The 25,666-nt window shown below is 39.1% G+C and overlaps 1 protein-coding gene across 1 annotated transcript; it reads left to right on the forward strand.

Moving 5' to 3' along the window:
• Window positions 1–2,738: 2,738 nt before the first annotated feature.
• On the forward strand, window positions 2,739–25,348 carry OPN4 (opsin 4). Its single transcript, XM_027649347.1, has 12 exons — window positions 2,739–2,873; window positions 9,581–9,723; window positions 11,625–11,758; window positions 12,970–13,173; window positions 15,010–15,181; window positions 16,046–16,210; window positions 18,687–18,794; window positions 19,632–19,812; window positions 22,650–22,799; window positions 23,332–23,394; window positions 23,829–23,868; window positions 24,670–25,348. Exons 1-12 carry the CDS (start codon window positions 2,847–2,849, stop codon window positions 24,855–24,857), a joined length of 1,575 nt encoding a protein of 524 aa, XP_027505148.1. The 5' UTR covers window positions 2,739–2,846; the 3' UTR covers window positions 24,858–25,348.
• Window positions 25,349–25,666: the final 318 nt, after the last annotated feature.

Consider the following 25,666-nt stretch of genomic DNA (forward strand, 5'->3'; position numbering starts at 1 on the left):
CAGAAACTACCACCATATGAGAACATTTCCACTGGACATGAATCTTAGTGTTAGGGTCCAATTTTCAAAATATTTTTCCCTAGCTTGGAAGTGCTTAGCTTTCACAAAAGCAGAGTCCTGAGGCAAAGGAAGGATACCAGAGCAGTAGCCCTTTTTGGACGAGCATCCGCTTCTCACTGGGAATACTTTCTTTCTCTCCTTTTCTGCATATTGTTTCATCATACACTCTCAGGAGCTGCTGAACTAATCAAATTCATCTACCTGGGAAGGCATGTACAACAATGCCAAATCTAATGAAGCAAGAAGACACATGGCTTTTGTAATGTCTAATTTACTTTTAAAAAGACCATATTTATTCACTGAGCTGATTACTCTGCCAAACATATTGTGGGGTCCTCTAAAAATGCCAAAAGATTGGATACTTCCAGGCTAACTGGAAATGAAATATTTTCAGTGCAGTGACTTCTTGTTAAGATGAGAGGAAACAAGAAGGAAGAAAAATGTCATCTGCAACTGAGGAAAAAGGAAAACTTCATGTGCAAGCTGCATGTAAACAGACTGTGTTGGCATTGTCCAAAACTAAGACATAAAGCAGAAAACTAAGAGGATCTAAGCAAAGAAAATGAGAATGTTGAGTCAAAGATCACATCTGATCCAGTGCTTATGCTTGTCTTGAAGATTGTATGCCTCAAACTTTATGTCTTATCAATTTGACAAGATCAGGATATAACTGTATGCAACTCCTTTGAACATAAAGTTCACACAAATGGGAGATCTCCCGTTGTCTCCTTTCTCTGCACATCAATCATTTCAGTGTCCTTTCTGCTCCACTCCCTTGATAAGCTTTATTTGAAGACAGTACGAGCCTTTGCCAGTCTCACATTGTGGCTTTCTGCAATGGCACCTCCTGCCTCTTTAGGAGTAAAATGGGAAATTGTCTTCCAAAAAGGTCCTGTCCCTCAAAATGTCCAACACCGTTGTTTGCTGCCTCATCCTTTCAGTGTGCTGCCTGCAAGCACTGTGTGCGCAGGAACAGAGTGATGGATTTGGAGTTCACAACAATGTCTTTTGCAATTTGTACCATTAATGTCACATCCACCATAGCCCCGATATTCTTGTGTCTGATGTCACACACAGAGAAGGGGAGAAGAGCACACTCTAGAAAATTACTGTAGAATCTCAGACACTGACAAAGCTGGAACTTGTCAGTCCTAGAGCCACCTCTGGGTGCAGTTCTGCCACAGCTGGTTTAAATCCGGCCTGGTTGTGCCTACCAGCACTACAGGACAGAGATATTCCATGGAATATCTTTGCCTTTCAAGACAGGTCCGCTAACAATTATTTTTAAGACCTCATCGTTTGAGAGGCTGTAGCATCTAAGAAGTGTCTCCTCTGGTTAATGTTCAGTGGCCTGGTGACACAAGGTTACCACTGCCTTCCTTAAATGACTATCAAGGAAAGGGACTCTGCAGCACTACAGGTGAGTGCCTTTCATTAGAGGCACAGCTCCCATTCATGCAAAGAAATGCAATCCCTTTTCCTTCAGTTTATGGTTAGGTGCTGCTTGTGCTAATTTAAGGAAAGGTACATGAGAAGAGGAGTGTGTGCAGGGCTGGGGGAATACAGTTCCCACCATTACTATCACAGCCTTCTCACAAAGGCTTTCCAGTAACAGTTCACACCACCTATTTTTATCCCCAGCTGCAATGAAGCTAATAGCTCGCATCAGGGTCATTTTGGCAGTGGGTGGAAGGCCTAAACTCTCTGATATTTAGGCTGCAGTATCCGCTAGAAGAGCTTTTTCACACACTGTGCCTAATTCTCTATTGCAATTAAACTTCACTTTACCACAGTAACAGGCCTTCAGCTGGGAATACAGCAATTCGTGTCTCTTTGCACAATGCAATGTAAAGCAAGATTGGTGTGAATAAAAACCTGCTCATGTATGCCCTACATAACACAATTGAAAAAGAAACCAGGCACCTCTAGAAACAGGTGGATATTTACTGTTTTCTGCTAAGGTATTTGTGTGTCTTTTTTTTTTTTTTTAACTAAAGAGCAGAAAAGGATGATGTCAGTGGGTTTTATCCCTATGTTTTGTTTATTTTTAGAAATGGACCAACAAACAACCATGACCTAAATTCTACAAGACAGAAGTGCATACAAGCACATTGTTTCATATCAGAATGTATTTGAGTTCTGACAATTTCAGCAGAACTGTACACATATATCTTCTTTAAAAGCAGGCTACAAAAAACTAATTCACCAATACAGTGAAAGTGAACTATGGGGTCTAATCTTTGAGGCGGTGAACTCAGCCCTTTAACTTTTTTGTTCTCATACACAGATAATGTGCAAATAGCATTAAAATTCAGACATAAATCTGTCAGAGGCAAAAAGGAGATGACAGCACTTTTAAGTGAGCATCAGTTTTATACTGTCATTATAGGAAAGCTGGAATCAGGATGGAACAAGCTTCAAACTGGGCATGTGCAGACTCTGCCCCCTCCTGTATTTAAATGGAAGCCGCTGCTGCTGCCCTTTGCTAAGCTGGGGATGGACTGAAGCAATCTGAAGCTCTAGTGAGAAACTCTGCACTGGATCTCACACTATTCCAAAGAATCTAACAACCTGCTTTGCACACACACACACACACACAAAGGTAAACTGGCTGACTTAAATTCAGAGGACAGCTCTTCTTTCTTGGTTTTTGCTTAGATTTTGTTCACCTGAATAATCAGCCCATCCAGAGGGGGATCTCTTGTCCCTCTGAGGAAGCCAACAGCACCAAAATTGTGGAGGCCTTCAATGCTTGGAATGACTCGGAAGCCAATGCCTACACACTCATGGATCTGCCTCTTAGAGCCCCAACAGTAAGTGTTTTCTGTCACTAAAAGCTGTAGCATATAGATCTCTGGCAAGGCTGGCATTTATAGGACTGTAAATGGACATTTAAGGAGCATGTACACATTTAGTGCTGTAATGCCATAATGCACAACATAATGAAAACTTTTAAATCCTCTTTTTATTCCTTAAACTATTTATTTAATGCAGAAAGGACTGCACAAGCAGTGTTTTTCAGCAGTTACATGGGTTGAAGGCAGAAAGGAATGGCTGATGGCACAGTGCATCCAATATGTTGCAAACTATTGAAACGTTCTTGTACATTGAACAGCTGTTTAGCAGCTCAAACACAATGCTCGCTTGTGTTATTATTCAGGATGGAAATCCCTATAATTTCTGTAATAATCTGTATGTAAGTGCAGTGGAGTGCTTATGTCAATGTTAAAAGAGTTGTTATATCAGTTACCCAGGAAAGTTTTTCAGAAATTTTGCCCAGGTAAGTCCTAGCAAAGCTCTTTCTCAGTTTTTAAATAATGAAGAGAAAGAAAACTTCCTTGGAAGTGTGCAGGTGAGAATCTGTTGTGATGACACTTCAGAATGGAATCTTTTGGGTTTGCTAAAAATATTCTCCGTCCGACCCCACAAGCCTGAACCAAAGGAGTTCAGAGGTCCTCTGCCTGTTTTTGTCTCTCAGTATGCTATCAAAACTACAGAGTTTTGTTCACCTGCTGTCTATACAAAAGTCTGTTTAGAAGTATATAATAAAAATGTCACCCAACCTAATTTTCAAAGTTTTTAAAATCTAATTTTGATAAAACCTGGATGTGTGAAGTGTATTACAGAAAAATGAACAGAGAAGTGTCCTGAGCCAAGGCACTTACACGCTAAATTAGATGGATAACACATGAAAGAGAATACCAGAACATAGCAGGGAGAGAAAAAAGGGACTGGAGAGAGCATGGCAAAATGGAAAAGGATTCTGGGGACGGAGTGATTTACACTGGAAAATTAAAAATTGATCTTTGACTTATTCTGCTGAAAGATTTAATTAGCTGTCTGTTTCCCCTCCCTAGGTCAAGTGCCTGTATTTCCAAACTTTTACAGTTTAATTTGACACATAAAACTGGTTTAAGAGAGTTTCAGGATTGAAAGCAGAATGCGCTACTTGTGGCTGAGATTAAATCTGGAAGATAGGATACAAAATCTACTATCCAAATTGCTCAACAAGACAAACGTCATCCATGGAAAGCCCTGCTGTCAACTGGAAAGAGGGCTTAGCAGTCAGCGTCACCCTGCTGAAACCGTAATTGAGGTGGGATTACACTCCTCTCTGTGCTGCCTGTCATCACAGAGCAAGTGCCTACAGAGGCAAGCTCAGAAATCAGATCAAGGACCTGTAAAGAAAAATGAGTGCTCTCAGTTGTTTGAGACCTCTTGTAGGTAGGCAATACAAACACCACACAAGAAACCCCAGGAAATGGTAGTGTCTCTGATCTGCTAGTTTTTCTGAACTATGTAATTTGTCGTAATGTAAAAGGCCTAACACATTGGTTGGATAAGTCATACTGTGTAAATAAGCAGCTTCCCTACCTGTATTTGTAGGAAAATTAACGACAAAGGAACCTGTTATATTGCCAAAGTCAATGTCATACTGCCAAAACTTGCACGTGTTTTGGAACTGGGCTCTATTCCATTCAAACATTAATTCTGCAAAACCAATGCCTACATTGTCAAGTCAGATGAATTCATAAAAGCCACAGCATAGCAGTCCCTATTTCCTTTTCCTTTTCCTTGTCTTGTTTTACACCAAATTAGATACAATCCATCTGCCATGTTCAGGCAGAAGTAGCTGAAAAATGTCCTTGTCGTAGTCTTTTCTGTTCCTGGCTTTGGAATTGTCTTGACAAACTTCATGGTGAAATACAAGTTCTGCCCTACATGCCCTAATGAATCTGCCCTGTGGCTGATTAATTTTTACCCTTTCTCTGCTTGCACTAAGCCTTAGTAAGAGGGCCTGTGCTCTGCTCTCTTCCTAAAGAAGGAGGTTGACTCCTCAGATTGTCCCTCCAGGAAGAATTCTGCCTCCCACAGTAAGCAGCTGTGGCAGCTGGCCATAAATAGAGAATAATGAGGCTCCATATTGTGCTGCAGCCTCCACAGGCAAGGCCAGAATGGCGAGGATTTAGACATATCTATCTGTAACACATTTGTCTTTCTTCAAACTCCTGAAAAGCATCTCAAGTTTATAAGCCTCAGTCAAGTTTACTGAAAGACAACTGAAAATACAGTTCTATTTTAGCTGTCTTGTTGTAGGCAGTAGACAAACATTCCTTTAGGGAAAACAATGAGCATTTTAAGAAGGCAAACTGCCTTAAACCTAACTGTTTCCCTCCACTCTAGTGTTTCCACGAGGACACTCTTAAACCTGCTGGAAGGAAACACGTGAACGTAGAGCAACTTGGTGACTTCCTGACGCTGCATCTATTGAGGCAAATGATAGGGCAGGATTTAGCAATGGATTACACTTTATATGGAGGATAAAAATATTCTACACTAAGATTATCCTTTCAAAGGGTTAATAACCCTGTTTTACGGTACCAAGACTATTTAAAATAAAATTCCCACATCACTGTTCATTCTGCATGTTTCGCATCTCTATGAAGCCCAATCATGGCTAAAGGCAGGATAATGTTTTGTCAGGAATGCTCATCTGAATTGGTTAACTAGAGTAAAATTATTTATTGATTCTGCAAAACTATAGTCTAAATAAATAATAAATGACGTCTTTCAGAGATTAAGACCCACAATTCTTACACAGCTGCAGCAAAAGGCCTGTTTTCATACATACCCAAACAAAATTATAAAACCTACTTTTAACCTGATAAAGGTTGAGAGATTGTGTTTGTTGGGCCTGCAGAAGAGAAGGCTTTGAGGAGACCTTAGTAGTCTTTCAGTACCTAAAGGGGGTCTACAATAGGGAATTTTTACAAGGACGCAGTAATAGGACAAGGAAAAATGGCTTCAAATTGAAGGTTTAAATTAGATATTGGAAAGAAATTCCTTACCATGAGGATATGAGGCACTGGAACAGGTTGCCCAGAAAAAGCTGTGGATGCCCCATCCCTGGAAGTGTTCAAGGCCAGGCTGGATGGGGCTCTGAGCAACCTGGTCTAGTGGAAGGTGTGCCTGGTCCCTTCCAACCTAAACCATTCTGTGTTTCTATGAACACCCCCAAGTCCTTCTCCCAAGGGCTGCACTCAATCCATTCTCTGCCCAGCCTGTATTTGTGCTTGGGACTGTCCTGACCCACATTTAGAACTTTGTCTTGGCCTTGTTGAACTCCATGAGGTTTCACAGCCCCCCTCTCAAGCCTGTCCAGGTCTCTCTGGATGGCATCCCTTCCCTCCAGCGTGTCAACCACATCACACAGCTTGGTGTCACCAGCAGATCTGCTGAGGGTGCTGATCCTACTGTCCCTGTCACTGACAAAATGTTGAACGGTGCCGGTCTCAGTACCAATCCCTTCATTATGAGGTGTTTATAGGAAGAAGGCTGAGCAGAAAAACAAGGCATTATCACTGCAACTGAAAGGGTAGCTCAGAGTATTCTCACAGGACAAGTGCAACAATACAGGTTGCAAAAGCGGGATTTTTATTCTTCCCTTCCAACCAAGTACTGTGGGAGGACAACAGAAGACAGAACAAACAAGGCTAATGCGCTGGAGGAACTGAACAGAGAAAAGCTTTGGGAATTAACTGATTTCTTGATTATCCTGCTGACCTGATTTTCTCAGGCATTATCTTCTTCTCCCATCCTTTCTTTTGACATGCAATTGCAATAGAAGTTACAGAGCTGAACTCGAGACAGGCACATGTTTTTGTCTTGTAGTAAGGAAGCTGTATGTATGCAATTTAGTGATGAATTTGTAGTCCTTAAGCCTGAGCTAATGCTTTCTTGGTCAACTAGTAACCTTATTTGACTGACACAATCATAGAATCAGACCTGTATTTCCAATAAAAACAGTGAAATTAATTTTTTTAACAATTGATTTTTACCTCTTAGAGAACAACCAGAGTTGTACCCTCTGGTAAAAATCCAAGTCCTAAAGAAGTCCACGCTAAAATGCTAATTTATTCCTTTCTGCCACAGATCTCTTTTTTTTTGCCCTTATATGTAGTATAATTTATGTCCTTTAACTGCTCCAGTATAAATATGACTCCTTTATTTTTCCCACACTTGACATTTTTATTGACTCTGAACTTGTCTCACTTGTGAATATCACTTCAGTCTTCTATCTTCTACTTTCCCTTAAGCAACCTTGCCTCTCTTGTGATTTCTCTGTGTATTTATATTTGTCTTTTAAGTTTTTCTTATCCTTAGTCCCCCAAAAATTTAATTCAAATTAAAGCCATTCTAATCTGTTTTTTGTAGCCAAAGCAATCTCCTTTAGTTGCTTTATTTCTATTACATTGATCCAGTTCTGATTAAATGAGTAGCTACAGGGAAAAAACATCAGGAATTTCCATTCCATTAATAATCATAATTAACCCTCTGTAGAACACCAGTTTAAAAATTTTCTAGCCACAAGACTAAGGAGAAATTAAACCAACCCAAACCAAAGAACACCTGATCTCATTTACTTAAAACAGTTTTATCTCAGACCCTCCCTATCCACTTGCTATTAGCATGGGATTATTTTGTTAGTTTACTGGCAGTGTGTTGAGCACAGTAATTTCCACCTAGGCAAGGTGCCCATTCATGTTGATGATGTGATACCAACTTACACTTTGCTGCAGGGACCTGAGCAATAAATGCCATGATACTGTCATCCAGTTAGTGTATTAACATTCTTCTCCAGTTACCATAACAGCCAGAGCTATGTTTTCTCTCTCTAAGATCAGAGTATTTGTCCATTTCATTGCTGCTAATGTAGGAACCCAGGGAGTGCACTCCAGTTGTTGAGGATTGCTGCGGGCAGACCTCCGGCACACAAAGCAAAGACAACCTCTTCCAGAATTCCAGACACTGCTGGGGTTCACCTCTTGCTATTGGCACACTGATTTTAAATACACACTGCCTCTGATAACCTCAGCCCAACCTCACAGATGTATTCAGAAGTAATGTCCACCTCTGTTGTCTACAAAAACCCATTTCCTTTGACAGCTGGGGTTTTGTCAAAGGCATTTACGACTTGCACTCTAACAGTGAATGCCAACTGTAGCATAAAGGGCAGAGCTTCATATCAACCTCAGTGCACTTTCCTCCTTTCCTGCCAGCAACCTTCCTTTTCCTAGAAAGGAATGACTGCACATGACAGCTGTACCCCCACCTGCCAGTACCTACAATTGGAAAGAACATATCCAGCCTCAGAGCACTACTGAAGTTTGGAACAGGCACAGACCTTGGTGTAGACAATTCCCTTGTCCTGGGCCCCAGGCCACAGTCCAGTTGACAGTATTCACAGGAGATAGGCTACAAAAGATTTGAAGTATTTCCTGGTCTTTTCACAACCCTAGTGTGATTCTGGAAGCTCAGTAGCTGAGGAATGCCATGGCTGCAACTTGCAGGGTTAACCTACGAGCAGAGTGAGTGGCCACCCTTGATGAGAAAAGCCTGGCTATGAAGAAGTTGCAGATGAATGGGGATGTGACCTGGTATTTTTCATGACTCCATTAGCTGGTTGGAGCTGATGCCAAAAGGTGTTTAGGACACTGGCAGTTGCACAGAGGTGAGTGTTTAAGTCTCCTCACCTGACCTTATGTCAAAAGGCAGCAGAACAGGAATCATTTGGACAGCAATTCTTCTCTTCAGTTTCTATCAGGTCATCCTGCTTCTTGGGTGCAGCCTTAAAGTTTGCTTCATTGCTTCAGTCTTGGCCTAAAATGTTTTTGTGACTCCTCATACTTAAGTAAAAAAATGTTTTTAGAATTATTTAAAATACTGTAGTCTTCAGACTTGGCTACAGAATTTTGCTCTGAGTTATTAATTGATTAAGACACAGATGCTTTGATTGAAGTGCTTTATGAAATACGTCACAGACAGCAAAATTCAGTGCAGAGCAAAACCAGAACTGGTGTGGAAACCAGGCATAAGGTATACAGGGTTTGTGTTTTAGTTTTCCTGATCCTTAATTTAGTTTCCAAAAGACTCTTGTTTATCACTGTCAGGCTTTTGTTAATCAGCTCTTGAGGGCAGCTTGCAATTCAGTGTTATTCAGTGGGAGAAGTGGAATAGCCATACTGCTAAAAGAGTGAACGCCTATTTCTCCATAGATCATTTCTACTTAGTTAGAGTCTACCCAGTGATGTCATAGGACAACAGAAATCACACTTCACTGGTACAGAAACTTTCCTGAAGTGAAAACTATAGAAAGCTTACTTGTTAAATACTGCATTCCTTGATGTCAGATGCTATGAATGCTATGATGTCAGATGCTTCCTGTCTCTTTTTTTTCTCCTCTATACCCTTATCTTTCTTTTGGGAGGGAACAGGTTGCTTTTCTGCACCAAAATTCTGAACAAACAGCAAACACATAAAGCGTCCTTTGCACTGTTGATGGCATATATATCCCCTGAGGTTTATCAACAGTAAATGTAATTTGAAAGCCATTAGCTTATTCTGACTTTTTTTGCTTGCTGTCTTTTTGCATTCTGGACCGTTTCCTCTTCCAGAGAAGCACATGCCAGCTTATTCTGAAGTCTGGCAATATACCTATGACCTCTTGTTTGCTCCATAGAAGATGACAGTGCAAGATGTTCCTGATGCCTTTCCTACAGTGGATGTCCCAGACCATGCCCATTATACGATTGGAATAGTCATTCTCTTAGTGGGGATCACAGGAACTCTGGGTAATTTCCTGGTCTTCTATGCTTTCTGCAGGTATCTTTCTTTTGAATGTCTTTTTAAATACTCAGATATAAGAATGTTAACCGTACCTTGTGCTCTGCAAACACGGTGCAGGCATACTATCAGACTGCTATGCAGGCATGGTAAAGAGACATGGCTGTGGGAAAAGGGGTGGCAAACCTGCCATTTCCCTCTGACTTCCTCCCAATACCCACAGCCACAGCAAAATGGTTAGCAAAACTCCCCAGAATCATCCAGATATGCCAAGTAGTAGAAAAGCAGCCAAAGCAGAAACGTTCATTTTTTTCTACTGCCTGAACTGTGTCTGCACTGGACTGATGGGCTGGTTTGCACCCCTGTGTCCCACAAATCTCTATTTTTGATGCGTCCTTCTTCCTGCTTTTAGCTGCTCAGTTTCTTTTTCCCCTCTGTTCCTTAGTGGCCATGCCTCATTTTTTCACATTTCCTAACACTTGGCTTATTTCCTTTTAACTAAAGCCACATTCCAGCTCTTATACCTGAGGGAAATTTGTTCTCTGACAACAATGTGATATGTCTACCATGTCCACCTGTGTCTGCTTTGTCACACTGAGGCAGAGCATTGGCATCATGTCCAGGCTGGTGAGCTTCTACTGATTGGTCTGTAGACACTAAGTAATAAACCAAAATAACAGCAATTACATGATAATTTGCCTGGGTTAACTCCCATCACTGGAGTGTGGAGGAATGTAGTCTGGGTCTCAAGTCTATATTTATGGGGTGCATTCAATGTTAGGTTTTGGCATGTGCATTTAAAGTAGATACCAACACTTAAGTGTGAATGACAATGGCCTTAAGAACAGGAAAGGGTTGGCATGCAGGTCAGTACATGTGCTGGCTGAGCTTTTTGCTGATCCCATACAGGAAATCCAGTCACAGCAGTTGCAGTTCCACTGGAGGACACAGCTTGTCTTCACTTGAAGGTGTTATGAAAACAGAAAGGGATACTGATAGCAAAGTAACAAGTACATGAGAAATTCAGAGAACACTTGAGGTGCTTACAAAGCAGTCTCAAGTAATGGCAAACAGTAAAACAGCCATTACTGTTTCTGTTACTGCCTGAAACAGAAATATGTTCTGCAATTTTGCAGACTATGGAACGAATACACACAGCCCATAAGCACCTGCCAATAATATCTCCTTGCTCCTAAATTGACAGATAGGGGACAGTAGTTCTAAAGATTGATTCTGGACTAGTGCAAAGAACCATCATTTATTCAGGCCATTTCCAGTTGTGTCTAAGACTGAAAATTTGAGAAAGGAGCTAAAAAGTTACACTGAGCTCCAGAATGAGGAACTCTCCATCGAGTTTTTATGTGTACTCTTTAAAACACTGTACTATAATACTAAGAATAACATACACAGGCAGGATGCACTGGAGGCTGGCTATTGCTCTCTTTAAAGTCAGTGTTCAGGCCAGTGAAATGAGTGTCATAGAGAAGAACTAATGTTAAACAAAATGCTTCATATGGTACATAGTGAGTTTGCTTAATCCATGTATTTGGAAGTCACTGTTGATCTTATCAGCAGTGGAAAATGCACTCCCTTCTCCTGCTCAACACGACCCAGATCCAGAAATCCATACTGTACATCGACTTTAATTTCCTGTTAATTGTGGACATGCAGTGCACTGGGTTAGAATATTTAAAGAACAATATGATTTATCCCCATCACTGAGCTGGTTATGAGAACAATCCTTTAAAGTGCACAGGAGTATAAGGGTGTAAAACTGAGCCTTGCTTGTGTTCTCTCACGAGGGAAATGAGAAGCACTATGCTCTAGCTTACTGTGTAGCACTCCTTGGTATTTGTGAAGCTGCCAAGGCTCACAGGAAGGAGTAACAGCCCAATTATCAGTGCAGGAGTGTTTAGCAACATCTCTTCTGCTCTTTTTAGGACTAGGAGCCTTCGGACTCCGGCCAACATGCTCATCATCAATCTGGCTATTAGTGACCTCCTGATGTCCATCACACAGTCTCCAGTTTTTTTCACCAACAGTCTCCACAAACGCTGGATTTTTGGTGAGAAAGGTTAGTATATGTTCTTTCTAAGATATCACTATTTATGTTCTTACCATAGTGGCAGTTAATCTATTTCCTTATTCTCAGGTACTCTTGCAATGTTGAGAACATTTATCAACATTGTTTCAATGTTGACATAAATATTCCTTTGAACTTTTTTGTCTGTGTGCAATAAATACATTCCCACTAGGAGAGCAAAATTACACGAGACAGATCCAAAGGCAGCATTGGTAATGTGAGGCACAACACTACTGTCCCTGCCAGCATTCTTCCCCAGTCATCTCAGGACCCAGTTACTTTGTCCTGTGATAAAGAAGCAATGTCCCCTCAGCACGCCAGCTTTAAAGCTCTTCTAAATAACCTGCTCTGGGCCTTGCACTTGGCAAAGTGAGGCAAGAAAGGCTGGAAAATGTGAGTTTTCACAACAGAAATATTAACTGAACACTTCCTGTGTAGTAATAAAATGTGGAATGAAGGTGCTTTCATTCTTCCTATATAACTGTTCAAAGAGGAAGACTAGTCTTTGCCTCTTGAACAGCTACTGACAGAGAGTATTACTTCTTAGAAATCAGGGAAGTAAAGTTGCTATTTTGATCTCTGATGACCAAAAATGTATTTTTTTAATTCCATTAAGTGTTCATTTGCATATATGTTAAAATAAAAACCCAATCCAGACCACTGCTTTTAATCATTAGGTTGTTTGAGCAATTAAACTCACTCATTAATATATTCATAGTCTGAATATTTACTTCAGAAAAATTACTCATTAATATATTCATAGTCTGCATATTTACTTCAGTTATGCTGACCTTGAGACATGAATTGTTCCATGATACCAAAGTAACTAAAACCCACTGTTAAGCCAAACAGCTGTTTCTATGGGAGCTGCAGTAAAACTGGATTCAAGCAAGACATTAATTGACAGCAGAAATGATCCCACTAGAAACATCAGAAATCAATGAGTGAAAATATGTTAAGTATCACTGTCTCCAGCAATCGAAGCAAACAAAATCTTTGAAGTTTATCTCCATGGATAATGTAATTAGTAAGACAGACAGCAGCTTTGAAATAGCATTATAATTGCAGGAAAACTGAAGTTTCATTGCTTTACAAATTCCAGGAGACATTAGTTCATAAGAAACACAGACTTGAACTCTCCCAGAAATTAATTAGCATGGGCAGATTAATTTCACTGCTACTTCTGTCATCTTCATTGAAAGGCTGTGAGCTGTATGCCTTCTGTGGAGCTCTCTTTGGCATTACATCTATGATCACTTTGATGGTGATTGCCTTGGACAGATATTTTGTCATCACAAAACCTCTGGCTTCTGTTGGAGTGACATCTAAGAAGAAGGCCCTAATAATCCTGGTAGGAGTCTGGCTGTACTCTTTGGCTTGGAGTCTCCCACCCTTCTTTGGATGGAGTAAGTGAAATGGAATAAAACTTTTTTGCCCTCATAGCATTGGATTAAAGACCGGTTACAGGTACAGGAGTGGGTTGAATTAATGGCTTGCATATTAGTCTTGAATAAATCAACTTGAAAAAACCCTGATGAAGTACATGTTGAAACTGAAGATCTCTAATCAAAAGAAAAAAAATCCAGTGTGTTTTACAGAATATTATATGACAATGGCACTTTCTCTTAAGCACATAAAGAACAGCAGATAAATTCATGACCAAAATTTATGAAGAATGTGCCTGCCTATTATCCCATCCTACTTCTATTGAACCAAATTCAATAGTATAAAAGTGAAATAAATGTATTTGTGTTATTTCTGAAGACTTTTTTCATCCTCAAAGGTGCTGTGTAAGACAGTAGTCAATCTAATTTTCTTTATTCACAATAAGGAGGAATAGTCTGAGCATTTTGTGCAAGTACATCTTTAGTAAGTCTTGACTGTGTTCCAGATGGACAAATTTCACTAGGTGTTGTCCACATTCTCCATTCGGTGATTGGTGTTGTCACTAAGGCTTCCAATAAGGATGGCATTTAATAATAACTAAAATGCTTCTGTAAATGTGAATTTTACACCTGCAAATTGGAACACTCGTACAGCACCTTGATCCTTGCAACGTGTAACAAAGAGAGTTTCTGTTATTCTTCCTCATTTGAATCTGCCTCACTACCATTAATTTATTTCCTGTGAGTCACCACTTTCAGTCAGTAAGTTACAATGAACTCATCATTCAAAACCCCAGCCCATTATTATGCTCCCTAATTCCACAAGAGAATGTGTCTGCTCAGCTGAGGTGAGAACACAGACGTGTTTGACTTTACTAAAGGATGTTGCAACCAACTCAGTTACTGAGCAGAATTTCAGCAGAATTTTGTTACTGTCATATTGTTGTCATGCTGGTGCCCCATACACATGAAGCATGTTTAAGCAGGCAAACTGCAATATTGGCAGAAGCAGCCTTTAGTTGAGTGAGGAGCTGTTAGAACAACAAAATGACAATATAGTCATAGATTCTCGATTCTTAATTGGAGAAGGTGGAATAATTGCTTGAAGGGTGTTGTTATCTTTTAATTAGATTCTAATAGTGCCCACAGTATGAACTCTCATATTGTAATTAGATGCATTTGAGAACATCTGGTGCAATACTTTTAAGAGCTGAACAGAAAATATCAGTGTAAACAGTGAAAATTAAAATTCAAAGGTAAAAAGACATTGCTATTATCAATTTATTTACTGAACAGTTTGACAGAGTTCTTTTAAATAGATTGCATTTTATTTCAGTCTGAACATTAGGTATGTATGAGTTTTTTTTTTTTACCTGTACTCAGCTTTACTCCATGACAAAATTAATTTGATCTACACAATAAATCTTTCTCCTTTGCCCAGTAAATTTCTCTTACCTGCATGAGCTTAAAAAAGTGGTAGCCACAGCAATTGGTTTAACTCCTTGGGAGGACAGGAAATGGAGATACTGAAAAACAAATACAGGTCTGGTGCAAGACCCGGTAAGTATTTGGAGAGATGCTCTTTGCCTATGATAAGCTTGAAACAATATTCAAGAACTGAAGCAAAATTATTTAGTTTTTGGAAGCCTTAGGCTGCTAAACATGAACACAATAGGACAACAAAGTAAAAGAAAATAGAGAGGTGTTTTATATGAAGAATTGTTTATCCTTTTAAACTCTTTTGCCTTTCAGAGAATAGGACTAAATCTCATGTTATTCTGAGTATCTTTCTCTAATTTCTGCACTCAGAATAAGAACGACTCCATGATTTATGCCTTCTCCTGTCCTTCTTTCTAGGTGCATATGTTCCTGAGGGGCTGCTGACTTCCTGTTCCTGGGACTACATGACTTTCACCCCATCAGTCCGCGCCTACACGATGCTGCTTTTCTGCTTTGTCTTTTTCATTCCTTTGATTGCCATCATATACAGCTATGTCTTTATATTTGAGGCTATCAAGAAGGCCAACAAGTAAGTAGCCAACAGTCTCAAATTTCTATCCTTCTGTTTAAGTGACTGTTTATTTTCTTAAAACAAACAAAGAAAAGAAAGAACAGAAGAAAACTGGGAAGTTTTTCACTTTTATTTTGTATGCACAACTGAGACAGGCAACCAGACAAGAATTCTGTCAATAGTCAACATGGTAAGAAGCATGATCCTTAGAAGTGCCATTCCTGAATTTAAGCCAGAGCTGTTCAGTGTATTATCTAATGACATGGAAAAGGGTACAGAAATTAACCAACCATAAGAAACACAAAAGGGACATCAGAGACACCTAACGACAGTGTATCAATAACTATTCCACAGAAAAATAGATGGAACTGAACTACAAATTCCATGCTTGACAAAGGGTGACAAGGGATAAAACATTTAATCACTGGTCCCTGAAACAAAAAACTATAGCAGTAAAAATCAAGGCCAGCCTGGCACTACGTGTGTAACCTGCAGGAATCTGTCCTGTCTGTTCCAGCATCTGGTCACTTAGCTCAGAAGTACAAAGTGACAGCCAGGGAGAAAATCAGACCCAGGCAAGCAAAGACTCCTCTAACTGTCTTTAACATAGTGTTATTCAACTGTCTTCAGTACCTGTTTTATGTGGAAATTCTACTGGTACAGGACTATTTTCTTCACTGAAGCACATTTGAATTTTGCCACTGATAAGTGCAACAAAAGTGCATTGGATTGTGAAGCACCAGTCACATACATTAGCAAGCATTAAAAGTGCAGGAGTTTTAGACTAAAGTAGCAGAAGAGTAATTGCTGCCCCACTTTATGAAGCTATTTGCTCAATTCCCTACTTTTGTTTTTTTGCTGTTGTATGTTTATTTCCTCTAGGTCTGTTCAGACATTTGGAAGCAAACATGGAAATAAAGAGCTCCAGAAACAGTATCAGAGGATGAAAAATGAGTGGAAGATGGCCAAAATTGCACTGATTGTCATCTTGCTTTTTGTCATTTCCTGGTCACCATACTCTGTTGTTGCTCTGGTAGCTTTTGCTGGGTAATTATAAATGTATCAGCAAAGGAATATTCAGTGAAAGCAAAAGCTACGAAATAGTAAAAGACAGATGAAAGTCAAAGCTACTTGTCAAGTTTAATGTCTGAAGTGTATCCAAAATATTCACACATTTAGGAGTGATATTTAACAAACAGGGCACATGCTGACTGTGATTTTTTTTTCTTAGTTTGACTATAAGAAAAGTAAACAAAAAAAAAAAAGAGAGAAAGAAAATAGGAATGTTATAAATGTTATTATTGGCAACATAAACTACCATACTGAAGACCTCTGAATGCAGATTCTCTATGCTAGGATATTTGAACTATCTGAACTTTATTTAGCACCCAGGGGTTTATTCTCTTTTCTTTCTCCACTTCTTTAACTTACAAAAGTCTTTTCATTTTGTCATGTTACAAAAAACTGCTGAAATTCCTTACATGTATGAGCAAGCTCAAAATTAGTACATTACTTGCATTGGGAGCTTTTTGATGCTGGATATAAAAGATCCTAAATATAAATCATCAAAGCATGTTCTTCATCTATTTAATTGTCAGCATTTTATACAGCAATTTCAACAGGAGCATGATACTATTAAAACAGTATCTGCACACAGCTTCACACCAGACTATAGTTGGTACAATCCAGGCACAAGTAATGGATTGGGAGTCCAGATGCCTTGGCTCTGTGTGATTATTTCTCCCACATTAACATGTGAATTTTCCTGTGCTTCAGTCCAGCCTCTGTAAAAAGTGTGACTATCTGCTTCAGGAAGGCTTGTCACCTGCAAAACCTCAAGTGGAAGATTCCTATGCCAGTACCAAACACTTCTCTCTGTATTTTTCAACTCAGAAATAAAAAGTAGATTTTCCTAAAATTGACTAAAATAGCTTAGGAAGGCAGTTTCCTAAACATAGCGCTTCTAAAATCTTCTTAAAATCATAGGCTTAAGACGAAAAAGTACTGAGAAAAGAGGATTCTGTCCCTTTATATCCAGAAGGGTAATTCCAAGCAGCAGCAAACATTTTCTCCATGAAGGAAAACAAGTTCCTCACCTGGAAATGCAAATCCTTAGGATGTGTCCCATTTCTTGTCAAAGGGGGACTTAGGTACTGGATATCTCCCACTGGTGATATGTGAACAGTCAGACACTGAGGAAGGGCAAGGAGACAGAAACGCAGCACAGCTACCTCGCAGTACTCTAAGAGATCTAAAGAAAAAATAAATCAGGAGATGCTTTCAGATAACCATTTTAGCTACATAGAACTGTCAGGCTGTCCTGTGTGATTCAGCATCTATCTTAGGAGAATCAAATCTGCCTTAGGAGGATCAAGTGCCTGCTGAACTTGACTTCTGCTCCGTGTCTCACACTCACAAAAATCTGAACAAATGGACAATTTTGTAACTCTTCAATATGTCACAAATGAGCATTTGCAAATTTTGCTCCTGAAGATATCTAGGGAGCAATATTGCTTCATTCAGCTTTTTTTCCATTTCTGAACTACGCCTTTTAGGCAATCCTTCTGGGATTTTTCAGAGATTGATAGACCAACACCTCCTGTGAACCTTTATTACAACAGACTTGGATAAAATCACTGCATGCTACATCTAGGAGACAGACAAGTAGCCTGTGTCTATAGCCTGGGACTAAAGACAACTCACCTGACAGAGCAACAACATATTCTTCACTTAGAGTTCACTCTACCAATGCAGGAAGAGGCCTTCAAAGCCTCTAAGGTCTATGGAGGATTTACCTGGTAGAAACTGCCTCTGAAGTGTTACTCTTATTTTGGTCTGAGCTGTTCTATTGACTTTCTTCTGACCGAGACTTGTGGACTACTTCAAGCTATATTCAGAAATTAACTGGCTGATGGCAGCATGGCAGATAGACAACAATTCATTTATCCTTCAGAGTCACATCACCTGCATATATGCATGGTCACAGTAACAGATGAGTGTAACATAAGACACGTGAAAATACTTTCCCTTCACTGTTTGGTTCAGAAAAATACTTCCCCTTCACTTTTCAGGTCATTGTCAGGAAAAAAATATGAATAGAAGTAGATTCATCAGTTATTTTTCCCTATAATGCCTCATTCTTCAGACCTCTTTAGTGACATATTACCCAGGAAGTGTATCTGCTGAGTTTGGAACAGTTAGATACCCTGATGAATGCACATTCACTTCTTGAAGGCTGACATTGTCCCTAGGCTAAACAACATGGGAATTACCACCACCCTGAGTCATAGCAGTGAAGTGCTGCAAGAGAAGCCCCAGGAAAATCATATTTTTCAAAAATGCAATTAGACTGATGTTGATCTTTACAGGCAAAGGATGTAAAATTTGCTCTCTCACTGTTTAGGGACAGAACTCCCCTTTTACTCTCTCTGTAGTACTAATAAAGCATTGTCTTGCCAGTGTATATCTGCATAGACCATACAGAACTCAACACTAAATACATAATGTATTTGCATTACTCTAGGTATTCCCATGCCCTAACACCCTTCATGAACTCCATACCAGCTGTGATTGCCAAAGCTTCTGTCATCCATAACCCCATCATTTATGCCATCACTCACCCCAAATACAGGTAAGTTCAGTCTTATAAGCTATGTTTAATACAGCAAAGAAAATCTGAGAGTAACTTTGTCACTTTTAGGACTAGCACCCAAACTCTCACCTGCTCATTTTAACTCAAAGGACAGCCTTGCCCTCCACAAGAAAACTTCTCAATGCCATGTATACATCAGTGGAATTTGTACTTGGAACAAATTACTATGCAGATGGGAGCTAGAGATGTTTATGGATACTGGTCTGTATTTACCTATTACATGATGAAAGATGGAAGCCTTTCCAGCTCAAAGGAAAGCACCATAAATTTTTTAACTATCTTCATGAGAGAGGCAGACAGGAAGAGGAAAGCTGGGCAAGAGTTTCCTCACGTTGCATATGAGCAAAGTAATACTGTAATATAAGTACACATTTTGTACAACTCCAGAGATAGCCAGCAAACAGATGTGTAAGAGGAAGCTAGAATAGCTGCTTAGGGAAAGATTAAAATAATTAATTATGTTGGACTTCTGTGAGGTTCAGTTTAAAGGGACAGAATTTTATTTCTGCCCTGATTAGGCTGAAAGCAGATAAAACATTATTTTAACAGCTTCCTTCAGTTCCAAGAGTTATATTTTAATGCCCTTATTCTTGCCAAGCAATAAATTTGAGTTCTGCAGAACACTGTGAATAAGTGATCTTGCAGGGTGATTGTAGCTGAGATATCTGACATCTGGAAAACTCTTTCTATACCCAGTAATTTTCCAATCCATGCAGCATTAGTTCATCTCTCTGAATAAATGCCTTGTTTATGATTTTTGACTGAACGTTTGTGCTAACAGAAAAAATCTGACTGGTTCTACCTCTTATCCATTAGAAGAGCCATTGCAACACATGTTCCTTGCCTTGGATCCCTACTGAGGGTTTCTCCCAGAGATTCACGGTCTTCCAGCAGTTATTACTCCTCCAGACGAGCCACCGTAACCAGCCAGTCTTCTGAGACAAGTGGGCTGCAGAAAGGAAGAAGGAGACTGTCTTCTCTCTCTGACAGTGAATCAGTAAGGGAGACGCTTCCCATACACCCATTTTTAATTGCAAAGTAATTCATTTTCATGTAGAGTCGTTCCAAGCTGTAGATTCTCCAGATGAAATGCATCACAGTGCTCATTACAAGAGCTCCAGAGAAAATGGAGGGACAAAGTGAAATAAAAGACAGAAGGATGAGATGTAAAAGAATGTAGGTCACTGTTTGCTTGATGGCTGGTGACAATGAAGGAAGAGCAGAAAGATGGAACAACAGGAATTTTAGAAAGTAAGGGAAGCTTGGAGTCAGAGCAGCCTTTAAAGCCTGACCACACTTCTAGGCTGCACTTGTCTGACCACAGGTTTGCAGTCTGGACACACACAAAACAAACTGCTCATCACTGGGTAGTTCTCTGGTGAAAGCAAGGTTGTAATGAAACAGATAATGCTTCCTGAAAGTGTGGTGTATTTGGAAACATATTAATCATCACACTTAGGCAAATCAGTAAAACCATTACAGAATCTTTCTCATAGAAGACCTCAACAGCTTGCTGCTGCCAGCGTAAGTGAAACCAAATGTTCTGCACAGCAGCTGAGAAAAGGGCAAATATTTGGCATCCCAGGCTCTCTCCTGCAACCCAAAGTTACATTACTAAGTAACTAACCACATTCAATAGTTCATTGCAATTCTTTTTCGCAGTAAAGATAATGATTGTACCTAATCCAGATAATTGCTGAATTCTGACAGTTATTTCCAATTTCTTTGCACTCCCTATTCTTTTGACTTCTCGGTCCAATCAAAATGAAATTCTTCTGGCTAGTGGCCACCATTCAGGTGGAAGGTTTTAAAACTGGCTAATAGAAAAGTGACAATTTTATGATGCATCTCTTACACTGTGAATCCTGATTCTTAAAAAAACAACCGACTCCTTTGGTAAGAATGCGTGTTCTTGTACTACTCTCAGTGCTGGGGAAGGGGAACCATACAAACAATTCATTTTGCTTAGGAAAGCAACTCTTAATACTCAAAATAAAATAATGGAATGGAGAACAAAAATTCCCCAAAGTAAAAAATTCCAAGCAATTGTCATGCTTCACTCTGGAATCTTCTATAGCCTCTAGTAAGTCTGAATCTTGTTTGGAACAATGATAGACCTGAGATTTTCTGATAATATATGTTTCCCTATTTGATTTGGCCATAGAATATTCTAATTTATTAGTAAGTAATATCAGTTTGTCTGAAGTACAGAGCAGAAAGAAGGGCTCAAGTTTGAGCAAACAAAATTGCTTTAATGCTTACTGATTTGTTGTTTGGGGTTTTTTTTTGCACCATATGTGTCTCAATTAAGCTCTAAGATTCCAGACATATACTCACAAGGCAAAAAGGCAGTACATATGCTGCCATGCATTTTATGTCAAGGCTGATCATCAAACTGCAAGCTGATAAATTATCTTTATGCAATTTTTTTTTTTTTTTGTAATCCTGTGGATGCAAAGATATTCTGTATCTGGGAAAATCCAAAAGAAACAATTTTCAGTTAAGTCTTTGAGACAAAAAGCATCCAATCTCCAGAACAGATGATCAGAAAAAAAAGTTGCTTCCATTTTGAAAATCAATCAAATGGGACTGAAAGTGCTAATACACTCTACACCTGGAATGGAAAGCACAGTACACATTTTTTAAAATGTTGGGATCTAAGAAATAGTTTAGCCCAACCTCTTGTGCTCCAGCAGGAAAACATATATTTAGATTGTCCTCCTGGATATTTTGCTAAGCTCTTCTGAAAAATCTTCCATGAAGACATTTCAGTCTGGAAAGACTTCAATGTGTAGACTCATCTTCATCATTGCTTCCCTAACAGTGAGAAAGCTGCTTCTGAAAATACAATCTAGATTGTCACTGTTCCAAATCAAATTAGTTTTTCTTTCCCCTTCTTCTGTGTCCCTTTTATCCTTCCCCACAGTTACACGGAAAAAAGTGATCCTTATTCTCCTTAGAGCAATCAATCTGTTATATATTAAAATTCTGGTATAGCATCACCAATTGGGATTCTCTCTCAGTAGTAACATACTCCTTATGCCAATTTATTCAGTTCCATCAGAGTTCATGTTTTTCTACACCTCTTATTTTTTTTCCTTCCCTAGGGAAAGTTTATCAAAGTATCAATAATTAAAAGTATCAAATATTGAAATTATCAATAATTGCTTTGAGTATTGCTTTGCTCCCATCTGATGGAAGCTACATCCAAAGCACACAGATTGCTTATAAAAAACTCTTGTGGAATGAAAAAATTGAGGAAAGTATCTTACAGTGTTATGTTTCCTCATTTTAACGTAAAGTTCAACAGAAAATAGACTGGTATGCCATTAGCTGCTCATCAATCCCATTAACTGTTTCATTGTTTTGTTCTGACCTCTGGAATTCTGTGATTCTTGGTCATTGTAGTGAAAAGGCTGACGAAGTGAGGAAAAGGAACAGAAGTTTTGACTTCTAGGAGATACTGGTGGGCTGGGGTTTTTGTCCTTTTATTTTTTTGTTTTCCCAGTAATGGGAACAAAGTTTATAAAACCCAGGGCTCCTTCAGGAAACAAAATGTTTCTAAAGAACTGATTCTGCAGTCCTGAGATATTTCCTTCTATTTATTTCTGGTTCCACCCAAGCCACATTTTAGACATGACAGACTTGATAGTTTTGTACTTCTTATAAGCAGACATTTTATGAAGTCATATATGGCAGAACTTTTGTGAAATATCTTTTATACAGTGTCTGTCTCTTTTACAGTTTCTATCTAGGTAAAACTGACTCTCATGGGGCAAATTGGATGAAAGTCTAAGGAACCTAGAGTGACTGGTTTTGCTGTATTAATTTTAGGCCTGTACTGAAACAAGTACTCCAGACTTGCAAGTCTCCAGACTTGCCAGAAGACAGATTCCCAATGAAAGGGGTAAAGACACAATTCCAACTAGTGACATAAGAGCCAAACCCGAACTGAAGAGCCAGGATTCTGGGATCTGTGAGAAGGTAATACACTGCATTCATAATACCTAAATTCTCTGACAACTAGCAAGTTAACAAATCTGCACATTGTACCATAATTAATCATGAAGGTTCCTGCCAAGAACATACTGATAACCTGGGAGTTAACACAATGAGCAATGATTTAGAGGCTGTAAAAGGACATCAGCTTTTTATTCCCACCCTGGTTCATTATTCTGCTCTCTTTGTTGTATTTCTGGTGCTGCTTTAGAAAACTTAGCATCTGAGTGGTGTGTTGGCTTGTGTTTGGTTTTAAGTGTCCATTTAGTAAGATATGTCTTTCACTGTCCAAATTACTTGGCCAAGCTTCTTGTTGTCTCACCATTTGCTACCAAATGAGCACTTACAGTAATACGTAAAAAAAAAGAAAAAAAAAGGCTATTTTAGCATACCACTACTTTTCAGTCAGTCCTCTGCTATCTTCTTTTTTTCCCTATATTTTGCATTGTGCATATGTAAAATATAGAGACTTACCTATATGCCATTTATGTCTTTCTTATCTGTGTTCATTTTTCAGACATCAGTAGATGCTGATGACATATTGATGGTGGAACTGAATATCAGAATGGCTACACCTACTGTAAGGATCATTATTTTAATATTTGGCGTGCATCTAAGTAACCAAGGGAACAAAAACTAATGACAGTCTCTGAGCACAAAATAATTTATTTTTTGAGATGCAAATATCACACAACACTCCCAGAAAAATGCAGAAAACATGACCACAAAGGGTAGATCATTGCTGAAACTTAGCAAAAGGAAAACACACATACTATAGGATTCTCCTTAAGTCCAACTTCTTGAAGGAACCTGAATATTTTCTTGAATTAATAAGTCTGTGATTTCCTTAGTGGAAGCATTAATTTTGTGCCACCTTCCTATGAATAATATACACACTAAGCTGAGATAGTCATTCTGATGGCTGTACCTCTGAGACAGCCATGGTCCTGTGGCAAGTATTGCTGTATGAAGTGATGTTGTTAACTATTTAATGTTCTCTGTTTTGGGTTGCAGAAAACATCTAAAATGTGCAACCTGGAGGAAATCAAGGTCAGTTTTTGAAACATGCCATGTCACCTGTTCAGTAACATGTTGTTCTAGTGTCTGTTTCTTTTTCCATCTAACACAGCTACACACGTGTAAAAAAAAATTGACTTCTATCACAAATGAGTCAACTTGCCTTAGTTCTTGACAGATGGAGAAATAAGAGCAAAAAGCTGAGAGGTGAAAACAAGGCAGTTTTATCTCTGCAGTATTAACCCCAATGTAATATAACTATCTCAAATTATCTCCTCATTGTTAGCAGTGATCCTTAAGAGCTATTGTTAGCCTCATCCTATCTGATTTTTTGCTCCTGCACAAGTGACAGCTAACATTGCTTATTGTCAAAAAATGCTAATTAATCTTTTCCTCAATTCCTGTTTTCACCTCATTAAAGAGTTTGCTTACCCCTTCAATCTATCCATGCTGTTATCATCACATTTTACATTACCTCTTGCCCAGTGAACCTAAACAGGTTCACTAAGCATATTCACAGCACTTTTGTTCATAGCTGAACGTGCTGTCAGCCTGGTCTTTCTTCAAAGTAGACCAGCTCTAAAGTAGCAAACACAAAGTCTGTGCTTCAGTACATTAACTTGTTTAACACGTTTTTTCTCGTAAGTTATTTGTAAAATTTTTGAAAAAAATGTTCAGATCTACTTTTTTCTCCATCATTTAAGTTGGTTTTGAGGTAGTCATGGGGCTCACAGAAGTGCTTATCTAAATGTATGCCACTTTTTCATAGATGATGCAATGTGATCTTGTACATGTTTGTGCTTTCCATTTCTTTTAAATCTCTGCATCCTTTAGGAAGGTGAGAGCCTGAACAGTATTGGACAAAGGAAAGGAGAGTCTTGCTATGGATCACTGGCAGCTCAGATACCCAGCATTACAATAACATGCAGCAATGTCCAAGGAGTAGAGCTGCCTTCTAGATACAACTCTGGTTTCCTGTACCCTAAGACCAACAGTCACAAGCAGAACAAGAAGCCCAACAGTTAAGTAAGTGAGTGGTGCAAACCAGAATATCATCCTAGCCAATAGCTCTGGAACAGCTATGGACTGACTGAACCCAGAATACCTTCCTGCATTGGTCTGAAATGCCCCTACAAAGACACAACACAAGACAAGCAAGGAGTAAAGCAGGAAGAGTGATCTTTTCAGCATCAGAACTCTCTCCAGTGGTTCATGTCTTGATCTGAGTCACACTGTATGTTATTATTTCTTCTTTATGCAGCTCATGAAACAATTTCTTTCATTTGGATTTTACTCTGCTCAGGTATATTCCACCACTACACAGACCTTACCTACAAGCCTCCTGGGATTAACTTGAGAGGAAAGGGAAATACAATATTCAAAACAGGCCTTTGTTCACTCAGTGTAGTTTAACTTCAAAGCTATTACAGAGGTAAAGCTGAGAGATTTGGGGGAAACTGTACATTACCTCCTGAAGATGGTTTCTTCATTATTGTGAAGTTTCTCAATCAAAAGAAAACTTAATCACACAGTCAGTGCTCCCCTCTCTCATTAATGACATGTTTTACCCCATTTTCTTCTACAATCTAATGGAAAGACAATGCACTTGAGTGGTAATTTAAAGTCTTAGATCCTTATTTTAATTTCTGAGACTCTGGGGAAAGATAAAGGGATAACACTTGAGGACAAAGCAATGATCCTTTCCATCTTTTTCCAACAGTGGCTTCTTTTTCCAACAGTGTCTTAAGAGACCAGTTTAACCCAGTCTTAGCCAATCTCCCCAGAGGTTCTGATATTTGCCTTCTGATACTTCAAAGTGGTTTACATTTAGATGT

This window comes from Corapipo altera, unplaced genomic scaffold, assembly GCF_003945725.1.
Source record: "Corapipo altera isolate COAL_440 unplaced genomic scaffold, ASM394572v1 53, whole genome shotgun sequence".
NCBI lineage: Eukaryota > Metazoa > Chordata > Aves > Passeriformes > Pipridae > Corapipo > Corapipo altera.